The sequence below is a fragment of the Hylobates moloch genome, unplaced genomic scaffold, assembly GCF_009828535.3.
Source record: "Hylobates moloch isolate HMO894 unplaced genomic scaffold, HMol_V3 SCAFFOLD_9, whole genome shotgun sequence".
NCBI lineage: Eukaryota > Metazoa > Chordata > Mammalia > Primates > Hylobatidae > Hylobates > Hylobates moloch.
This window is the reverse complement of record NW_026652284.1, coordinates 123573118-123583947: the sequence shown is the minus strand read 5'-3', so window position 1 is coordinate 123583947 and position 10830 is coordinate 123573118. Positions and strand designations below refer to the sequence as shown.

The window sequence follows — 10830 nt, the reverse complement described above, 5'->3', positions numbered from 1 at the left end:
GCCCGCCATCACACTGGGCTAATTTTTTTGTATTTTTAATAGAAACGGGGTTTCACCGTTTTAGCCAGGATGGTCTCGATCTGACCTCGTGATCCGCCCGTCTCGGCCTCCCAAAGTGCTGGGATTACAGGCGTGTGCCACTACACCGGCCAATGCTGTCTTAACCATATGAAATCATCCAGTCCATGAACATGGGATGGCTGCTCATTTATTTAGGCTGTCTTTAATTTCTTTCGGCAATGTTTTACAGTTTTCAGAGTATAAGCTTGATACTTCCTTTGTTAAATTTATTGTGCAGTATTTTATTTTTTGATGCTATTGTAAATTATTTTCTTAATTTCATTTTCAGTTTGCGTATGGCTACTGGCTAGAAATACAACTGATGTTTGCATATTGATCTTGTACCCTACAATTGTGCTGAATTCATCTATTAGCTCTACTAGTTATTGTGGATTTTTTTTAAATTTTATTTTCTATAGAGATAGGGTCTCACTGTGTTGCCCAGGCTGGACTTGAACTCCTTGGCTCAAGTGATCCACTTGCTTTGACCTCCCAAAGTGCTTGGATTACAGGCATGAGCTATGGTGCTTGGCCAATTTTTGTGGATTCTTTGGGATTTTCTATATACAAGATTATGCCACCTGCAAATAGAGATAATTTACTTCTTTCTTTGTGATCTGGGTGTCTTATTTCATCTGCTTGCCTGTTTGCTCGGTTAGGGCCTCTGCTACCATGTTGAGAGGCAGTGGTGAGAGTGGACATCCTAGTCTTATTCTTGATTTCAGCAGGAGCGTCCAGTCTTTCTTCTGGCAAATGAGGTTAGCTGTGGGGTTTTGTAGATGCCGCTTTCAGGTTAAGTTTCCTTCTGTTCTGTTCTTGAGTGGGTTTTCCATTCTGTTTATCATGAAATGGTGCTGGATTTGTCTGCTGCTTTTTCTGCATCTACTGAGAAATCTTGGGGTTTTTGTCCTGCCACACTCCCTCTTACAAAACCTGAGGAACCAACTGGGCATGGTGGCTCACACCTGAAATCCCAGCACTTCGGGAGGCCGAGGTACTTGAGCCCAGGAGTTCGAGACCAGCCAGGGAAACATAGGGAGACCCCATCTCTACAAAAAGCAAAAAACAAAAAATGAAAAACCCTTAGAAACCTGAACTGGAAAACGCATTGACCTCGGGATTCTGTTGAAGGAATGGTGGGCCTGGGCCAAGGCCCTCTTCTGGTTTGTAGAAAGGGTTATCTGAAAAAATATGCATCGCTGTTCTGCAGCCCCTGGGAGGAGGTGGCCCACCCGGAGAGTCAGCTGCTGTGTCCTGGTGTGTGTGTACCTTCCATTGCTGAGCTGCTCATTCTGAAATGATGGGACACCTACCAGGTCTGCCTGGGCCCTGAGAGCCAGCGCTCGGCCTCTGCCCGTGGCTTCCAGCAGCTAGATGACATGGACACTTTGTCAGTTGGTGGCAGGGGAGGGTCGCTGAGGGTGTGCGGTGGCAGCCCGGACTCCTTTCCTGCCCGTGTCTACTGCATTCCCACCAACGGTCACAGTGAAAGTGCGGAATGCATGTGAACTCATCTGCTTCCCACGGTCCTGGTGTCTGGGTTTTACTGGAGAAGACCAAGGCTGCAGTGCTGCTAGAGGTGAGCGGTGTGGCCTGTTGTGGCTCAGGGCCTGCCACCAAGTGCTGGTCTAGAGGTTTTGCCCCTTGGCCATGCTCCCCAGTGAAGACACTGGGGTTAAACCCTGGTCAGGGTCAGCAGTCGCGCTGGGGACCGAGTGCAGGAAGGAGGCTCCAGCTGTGCCTGGTCTCTGGTCTCCTTGGGAATGAGAGGCTGGTTGGCAGAGATGATTTTGCAGGACTTCCTGTGACCTTTGTCCAGAGGCACCACCTCTGAGGGGCTGCTGTGGGCTGGAGAGCAGGTACTTCTGCCTGTTTCTGTGTCCTGGAAGTGCTGCCGTTTGTAGGGGATGAGGTAGGGGCCCATCTGAGGCTGTGAGGTCCCTTCTCCCGAGCAGCGGAGCATGTACTTAGGAAGGACCTGCCAGGTGCCCCTGCCCTCAGAGGCTCTGGGAGAGAGCTGTGTGCAAGCCCTGGGCAGGAGTTCACTGGCCTGGTCGTGTGACCTGTGGGGCATCCTGACAGCCAGCCCTGTGCTGCAGAGGTCAGTGGGACTGGGTTTGGATCTGGGTCCCCGCCCCAGCGTGAAGGGGCGCTGGACCACGAAGGCAGGGAAACCAGGGGGAGGCCGGCAGGACAGTCAGTGGTCCTGCTGCCGCACCCCCGTGCAGGCCTAGACCGCCCAGCCTTGGGATGAGCGCCGCTAGGGGCGGAGGCCGCGCTCGGGGGCGGGGCTGGCCGCTGGGGGCGGAGCGGGGCGGGCCGCTGGGGCGGGGCCCAGCTTGTCTCCCTTTCCCGGAGGCTGGCAGATGCGCGTGGTGCGGCTGCTGCAGCTCCGGGCGGCTCTGACGCTGTTCGGGGAGGTCTCCCGCCGCCAGGCCTCCCGGGGCGTCCCGGGCTCGCGCAGGACGCAGAAGGGCAGTGGAGCCAGGTAAGGTAGCCCAGTGAGCAGGCGGCGAGGGCCCTGAGCACCGGGCTGGCGTAGGTCCAGAAAGGGGAGTGACAGGCCTCGTGGGACGGCCTTGCCCTGCTTCCGGTTTTCCCAAAAGTCGGGCCAGGAGAGCATGCGTGCCGCGGTGTGACCGGCCCGCCTCCTCCCCGGGGTGTACAGGCCCCGCCATGACGTCGCCCCTGCTTCCCCAGGCACTACCCCACCAACCCTATTTGGGGAAATCTCCCCTCTTTTTTTCCGCTTGTGGTTTCATCATTTGTGTAGCTGTGCCTGGGCCTCAACATTGTAGGGTTTGGTTAGGTGCTTTATAAAAAGCTTATGTTGCTGTGCGTGGTCTTCTGAGACCCGTTCTTTCCTGGAGTCGGTTCCCGGGCTGTCTCCAGGACCGATTCTGCATGACCGCGGGCACTCACTGTCGTATCTACATCACCAGGCACACGCCGCATGGATCCAGTGGCCCTGGTGGCCGTTGGTGGTCCCAGGCGCTTTCCTGGGGGACATGTGAGAAGCCCTGCCGGCGCATACTGGGCCTGGGGTAGCCGCATGGGGATGGGTCTCTGCACATGAAATGCTGGAGGTTTCCGAAGAGCTGGAGAGTTGACAGCCTCACTGGTGCGTGGGAGATCCTGCGGGAGTTCCCGCCCGTTCTCACGGTTTACCATCATTCACTTAGTGCTTCCAGCGCGGCGTGTCTCTGTGACCTGGTGGTGCGCTATCAGCATATCCATTCACAGCGGAGGGCCTGCACAGCTGCCTGGGGCCATGTCGCAGAAATGTCCTGTCTGCCTGCAGGAGCTTGGGACCCAAAGAGAGCCCAGATGGGGGAGGGTGTCTTGAGAGGAGGGAGTTCTGGCCTGTGCGTGGAGCTGGGGCTGGCTGTGGGCCCTGCACTGAGGCACATCTCTCCGAGGGTGCACAGGCAGGTAGGTGCTTTCCAAAACGTGCTGCCGAGCTACAGTCGCCCAGGTGGGACAGGTGGGTTTGGAGCAAGATCTCTGGCTTTGAAAGCTAGCTTGTGTCTGATGATGGTGCTTGGTATCCTGGTCTCTGCAGGGGTGAAAGAATGTCACTACAACGTGCAGCCCTCAGCTGGGCTTGAGTGCACACCCAGCGCTGCAGCCCTGCCTGGCCGCTGGTCAGCAAGTTGTTTCACCTCAGTGTCTTCATCTGTGAAATGAGACTGATGGTGTGACTACCCTAGAGGCTTTGTGGAGAACTTGGCAGTCAGGGTTACTGTCAGTCAGTTCTTTATTTTTATTTTTATTATTATTTTTTGAGACAAAGTCTTGCCCTGTCACCCAGGCTGGAGTGCAGTGGTGCAATTTCAGCTCACTGCAACCTCTGCCTCCTGGGTTCAAGCGATTAGCCTGCCTCAGCCTCCTGAGTAGCTGGGATTACAGGCGCCCGCAACCACGCCTAGCTAATTTTTGTATTTTTAGTAGAGATGGGGGTTTTGCCATGTTGGCCAGGCAGGTCTCCAACTCCTGGCCTGAAGTAATCCACCCACCTCGGCCTCCCAAAGTGCTGGTATTACAGGCGTGAGCCACCGCGCCTGGCTCCTATCAGTTAGTTCTGAGATACATGTGGTTTCACATTTTCTCACACCCGACGTGATCCATCTTCCCTTATTCTCTAAGAAGGCGTTGTCTAGGTTTGCATCCTTCAGGCACTTAGTGGTGCAGCCTCCTATCAGCCCCACCCTAGACATGCTGTATTAGGGCTGGTGGGCTCTCTTGAACTCCTAAAACCTGTAAGAAAGGTGAGGCTGGTCTCACCTGACGTGGAAAAGCTCCGCAGAGTCAGCAGAACCCCCCTCCCCCCGACTCTCCCTCCAGGCTCCAGCTGCCTGCAGTATCTGCCCGCTAGTTGTTTTGTACTTTCGCCATGTTTGCCAGGCTGGCCTTGAGCTCCTGAGCCTGCCTCAGCCTCCCAAAGTGCTGGGATTACAGGCGTGAGCCACCACACCCGGCTCCACCCTGGAAGGTTCTTGAGCCCGTTAACTTCTCCCTACTTTATCAGCTCCGTCTCTACCTCTTCTAACCCTGCCCATTCTCTCCTCTACAGAAACAGCCAGAAAGGCCCTTTCAGAAATGTCTGTCGCACATGCTTTCCCCTCTCAGACCCTTCAGAGACTTCCTGTTGCTCCGAGGGCACTCATCCCAGCCGACCAGGCCCACCAGGCCCACCAGGCCCCCAACAGCACTACCTGACTGGGGTCACGTGCGGGTCTCCTGGCCCTGGCAGGTGGGGGTGTTCTCTGGAACCTTCTGTCCTTATGCATCTGGGGAAGGCTCAGAAGGCGTGCCCATCTCACTCTCCCCCATTCTGATGGTGCTCCCACCCTCCCGCTAAAGCCTCTCCCACAGAGGCCTTTGCACTGGCCATCCTGGGTGCTGGACTTGCTCTTTCCGCAGCCCTGCTGACCGAGCCTGCCCACTGCCTGCCAGCCATGCCCCGTCTCGCTCCTCTTCTCCCAGGCCCATCTCAGTGTCTAGGTTCAGTTGAGCCCTTCGTATGGGTTTTGGTGATCTGCATCTGCAGGACCCAGTGCAGTGCTGGCTCAGGGCAGGCTTGGGCTTGCCTGGAGCCTCAATGGATAGATGATGACTGGCGTGGAGAGTTAGGATGGGCTGTAGCCGCCACGCTGGCTGTGTCCCTCCACCCCCCCAACTTCCAGAGCTGGGCTTGCCAGGAGGGGGTGCCCGGGGGAGGGGGACCTTGACAGGGAGCCCTGTGGAGCCTCATTGTGTTAGTGCCTTACAAAAGGAGCCCTTCCCTGAAAACCCCTGAGGCTTCTGGCTTTAGGGCCTCCCCTCCGTGCCCTGCCTCCTCCACCCTTCCACCTTGCCCGATCCTCTGTGGGCAGTGGTCCTACGCCCTGCTGTGGTGCCTCTCCACCCAGCTCCTCAGAGGCAGGGCTCTCTCGTAAGCAGCCAGGTCCTTTGTTTAGCAAATGAAACGGTCCCCTGGAGAGGTTCCCGAGGATTCTAGACCGGCTCTGAAGGGACCCATCTGGGGAGAGGCCCTAGAGCCTGGGAGAGGCATGTTGCCTTTCCCGCTTAGCTGGCTCGGTGGGATCCGTGACTCAGCAGCACACGGGCCGCTGCGGGGGTGGGGCATGGGCGGGTGCACGGGCATGGGGTCTGAGGTCAGGTGGGGTTGCCTCCCTCTGCAGGCCTTGTTTTCCTGCCCTGTGAGGTGGAGGCCACACTGCTCGCCTGCTGGGAGCCACAGGGAGGAGCCACCGTGGGAGGGGGGAAGAGGCTCATGCAGGGCCTGGCCCAGGAGAGTGACATGTCCTGTCTCCGTCTTTAGGTGGGAGGAGGAGAAGCACGAAGACAGGGTGAAGTGGAGACAGCTGGAGCACAAGGGCCCGTACTTTGCACCCCCATATGAGCCCCTTCCCAGTGGAGTGCGTTTCTTCTATGATGGTAAGGATGCAGGGAGTGGCTCGCTCCCTCAGCCCCGCTGCAGGCTTCCGGCTATGAGTGCTCTGTGCCCTCTTCTTGCAGGTGGTGCATGGGGGCTGCTGACCGACTGACCCATGCTCAGAGGGTGGCAGTTCGGGGGCTCCTGTCCCTGCCTTTCCTGCGGAGCCTGCACTGGCTGTGCCTGTTGTGTCCAGGACCCTCTGGGCAAGGCTGACCCCCCCTCCCTCCCCCCACACCACTGTGTTCCCTGTGTGGTCTGAGTATACACAGTACGTACACTGCGTGTACGCACGTGGATGGCAGAACGGTTGCTTGATACCAGCTTGTGATTCTCAGCAAGAAGCGGAGCCCGTGGTTGACATGAGCGCCGAGCCACCATCAGAGGCAGGACCCGGGGGCTCTGGGTCAGCAGGGGCCACACACCCCTCCTGCCCTTGAGCCCTCCTCTCTACCCCAGGGCCGAGGAGCTTCGGCTTGGCTCTTGTGCTGCTGATTTTAGCTGCTTCAGCCCATTTTCTTCATCTCTGCTAGAAGGCATCCTTCTCTCCCCCAGGGCGGGCCCCCATGCCATGCTTTGCCCCTCCCACCAGCCCTCCCGTGGGCCCCCTGCCGAGTCACATGCACACTTGAGTTCGCTGAGCTCCTTTGATGCAATTTTTTGTTCAAAGCCTGTTTTTTCGGAGCTGGACTGGAGCTTCCACACATGCACACCTGAGTTTGCTGAGCTTCTTTGATACAATATTTTGTTCAGAGCCTGTTTCTCTGAAGCGGTACTGGAGCTTCCACAGGGACAGAGGTTCTAGCTGTGTCTGTTGGGGCTGCCCACGGGACGCCATGGGGCCTTACTGAGCATCTCGCGCTGTGCCCCTGTCCTGATGTAGTGGCCGCCTCGCCTGCCCCACAGCGGCCCTGCAGGACCTCCCTGGCCAGGAGGGACGTGGCAGGCGAGGACTGCCTGTGCAGGGCCGTGGTGGACAGTCCGGGGAGCAGTGGTGTCGCGTGGGGCCCAGTGGGGCCAAGCCTCGACACAGGGGCGGCGGGAGCTGAGCCCCTCGGGCCTGTGCTGCTGACCTCTGGGCCTCTTGTCCTCTGTCCTGAGAAGCTAGTTTGGGGAAGGATTGCTGCTGTTGACCAGGAATGCCTTCTTCCTTGTTACCAAATGATTACTCATTTATTTCTCTAAAATTTTCTTATGAAAGTTTTTCAGACATGCAGTTGAAAGAATTCCTGGTGAGCACTCTCGTTCTCACCACGAGCCTCTCGCTCTGCTCGCCTGGTCCCAGCTCAGCCCCTGCATCTCTAAACCATACTGATCTTAGAATAAAACGCAGGGAATGGTGGGACAGAGGCCAGCAGAGTTGTAGAAGGTTACACCTAGTTATTCAGTGTTCTGCTTTGAAGCCTTAATTTTTATTTTGCTTGTGTAATTTTGTGGAAATTGGTGTGTTTTAAAATTGTACATGTTCCATTTTCATGTAATATAAAGTAGTAGCAAAGTTAAGTGGTAAAGGAGGAGAAATCAGTAGCGCCTGAAATCTTCTGCAGTGTTCTCACGACCCACTTCAAGATCACTGTGGTCGTCACCTCCACGTAGGTTGATTGTCGTGTGTCATGCAGAACATGCTTCTGAACTTACACAATAAGGCCTAGCTTCTTGTTCTTGGCATAGTACGCACGAAAGCGTAGTTTAAAGCAATGAAGTCATGTCAGCTGGAGGCCGAGCCTGTGGCCGCTCTATCATGCGACGTGTCTTTCGATGCCTGCAGGAAAGCCCGTGAGATTGAGCGTGGCAGCAGAGGAGGTCGCCACTTTTTATGGGAGGATGTTAGATCATGAATACACAACAAAGGAGGTTTTCCGGAAGAACTTCTTCAATGACTGGCGAAAGGTAGGTATCCTGGGCGGCCGCCACAGCTGTCCTGAACCTGGCTGGCCAGGCGCCTGCGGTTCTGCAGTGCTGCCTCTGGACGCCCCTTGCAAGTTCTCTGTGGCCCCTGTGTGACCACTCACAGGTGCGATCATGGAACTCTGCAGCTTCGAGCTCCTGGGCTCAAGCCATCCTCCTGTCTTGGCCTCCTGAGTAGCTGGGACCATAGGCGGTGCCAGTGTGTCCGGCCTAGTGTGCCTCAGACCTTTCCCTTCCCAGGCAGGCTGTGGGTGTGGAGCCTGACTTGTGGTAGCCTTACTCCATGGACCACTGAAAGGACAGGGGTCTGGCATATAAGAAGGAGAGTGGAGGAGGCCACGTGCCACTTGCTAGCCCCCAGAAAGACATGTTTGGCGAGAAGCTCTTTGGAGGGGAGGGTGCTGCCTCAAGGATTTTTCCTTGCTCATTTTCAAGGTGACTGCCCTTCGCCCATGGCCTGACTGGGTTTATGTGTGTGCCGTGGGCTCTGTGCCCTCCGGGGTTTCTGTCTGCACCACACCTGCGAGGCTCGCCCCTGACCTGCTTGTCCCGCAGCACTTGCCTGGCTCTGGCCAGGTCGCGTTTCCTCCGTTGTGTGACTCACGCTAGTCCATTTCCCTATTCATGGGTGTTTGATTAATTTCCTTTGCATGTGTAAAGCTGCCATGAACATTCCCACGTGGGTGAGGGCACATACGTGTGAATTGCCTCTGACAGGACTTGGGGTGAAATTGCTGGGTCACGAGCTACATGTGTGTCCAGCTTACTGGAAACACCAGGCTGAACTGTCGACACACCCGCGGCGGGTGCGAGGCACCTCTCTAGTGGGCACGAAGTGACACCTCACCGTGGTGTGGTTTGCGTTTCCCTAATGACAAGTGATATTAAGCATCTTTTGGTGTACTGATGTGTCATTTCAATATTTTCTTTTGTGAACTTCTGTCTATTTAAAAAATCGAGTTGCTTGCATGTTCCTCGCTGATGTATTAACAGAGTTCTAAAAACGCGTTCTGGATGCAGGTTCTTTGCCAGATGCACATGCTGTGAACATCATCTTCCAGACTTTGCCTTTTCGCTTCTCAGTGAGGTCTCCAAACAGAAAATTGTAACTTAGTTATTCAGTTTATCAATCTGTCTTTTATGGTGAGTACTGTTGTGTCCTGTTTTAAGTCCATTATCAGAAATATGATTTGCAAAAAATTTTTCACGGTGTTTGTGGTTTCTATTTGCATTCTCTTAACGATGTCTTTGGAAGGTCAGGAGTTTGGAATACTGATGAGGTCCCACGTTTCGTGTTTTGTCACAGGTTGTGCTTTTGTTGTTTTGTCTAAGAAATCTGCTGAATTCAGCAGCACAGAGATTTCCTCCTATGTTTTTCCTAGAAGTTTCAGTTTTAGGTTTCCATCGAGGTCGGCTTGGTTTAGGTGGGACTCAGTTAATTGTGGTTACAGTGTGGGGCAGAGGCCGAGGCTCGTGCGTTGCGTGTGGGTGTCTGACTGCCCCAAGCCAGCTGCTGGAGCCTGTGCTTCCTTGTCCCCTGTGTGGGCTCTGCTTCTGGACCCTCTTCCTCTGTCCTGATGCCACCCCCCTGCCTGTCACGACAGCTTTGTGAGGTGGCGCCAGCTGCCCGGCATCCTCATTCTCCCCCTGGTCAGCACTTCTTCCAGTCACTAGCAGAGCTAGGAAGGGAGGCAGTGTCGCAAAGCAGCAGAACAGGAGTGGGTGGCAGATCCGACGGCCCTGGGAGACAGGGGACAGACCCTGAGCCTGCGGTTATGGCCGAGCAGGGCTCCATCCCGGCACAGATGGTGTCATACCTGAGCTCCTCGGAAGAGGCAGATCGTCCCCATCCCACAGCGAGACACGTTTAGCAGCAGCTCCTGAGGTCTCACGCCTAAGTGGCCGAGCCTGGACTGGGACCGTGAGCTGGTGCCCGCAAGCCTGGGCTTTTGGCCATGGGCTGTGCAGAGTTTTTGTTGTGTAGGAAATGAAAGGAGAAACAGTTGCCTGTGATCTGCGGCTCTCCCTCAGGTCAGTGTCTCCTGTTCCCGTGTCCTGGCTTCTCCTGGGCACTAGTTTTCGCGTGAGTGTGATCAGTGTGCATGTCATGTTTTCCCCACTTAGCATTTTATCCTGCTTAGTCTCCACATGGGTAGATCATCATCAAACTGTTTTCTGTTGTGCTTTCCAAAATTCACCTTGAAACTGAGTCCCCAGCACTACAGGACAGAGGGAGGGCCTTTAGGAGCTGATTGGGCTGTGAGGACTCCGCCTTGCAGCCCTTAGGATTAATTTAAGGCCTTAGGGCAGGGCTGGGTGGAATTAGCTGGGCCCCTTCTGTCCTTCTGTCCCCCTCCACTGTGTGAGGATAGCCTTCAGGGCACTCTCTCAGAAGCAGGGACAGCCCTCCACAGACGTCAAATGCTGGGACCCTGATCCCAGCCTTCCAGCCCCCAGAGCTGTGACTGTGATTTATAACTGACCAGTCCCCGGGATTTTGTTGCAGCAGCACGTATGGACTGAGACTTTGCCCTCACGAATCCCGTCACGTTCACCAAATGAGCTCCCGACCATGTATCCTGCTCTGTCTGGTCATGGCGTTTCTGCAGTTGCCCTTAGTGCCGTCGTCATCCTGGTTTTCATAGTGGAGAGTTTATTTAGGATGGATCTCAAAGTGGAATTATTGGGTCAAAGGTTTTAGCCAGTTTTACTACTGACTTGTTGTGAAGTTGCTTTTGGAGAACTGTGCCCTTGGCTGCCCCACCACACTCCACACCTGCAATAACAGAACCAGCTCTATCTGTGGGGTCTGCGGGGAGAGGCTCTATTCACGGGGCCACGGGACTGTGCGCAGGTTCTGCCTGTCGCATGCACGCCTCCGTCAGACATGGTGAGAGCGCGTGTCTGTCCGTCAGACATGGTGA

General features: G+C 55.4%; 1 protein-coding gene across 4 annotated transcripts in view; it reads left to right on the top strand.

The window, feature by feature from the left end:
- The first annotated feature begins 8 nt into the window (after positions 1-8).
- Positions 9-10830, top strand: part of TOP1MT (DNA topoisomerase I mitochondrial) — a 25936-nt gene continuing 15114 nt past the window's right edge. The window contains exons 1-4 of one of the 4 annotated variants that reach the window (XM_032760600.2): positions 9-2548; positions 4634-4813; positions 5885-6000; positions 7767-7888. In XM_032760600.2, coding sequence (XP_032616491.1) covers positions 2427-2548; positions 4634-4813; positions 5885-6000; positions 7767-7888 — 540 coding nt within the window. In that variant the 5' untranslated portion in view covers positions 9-2426. Of the gene's footprint in view, positions 3182-4633; positions 4814-5884; positions 6001-7766; positions 7889-10830 lie in introns of all 4 variants that reach the window. The other 3 variants (XM_058444586.1, XM_032760601.2, XM_058444585.1) reach the window with 3 other exon arrangements.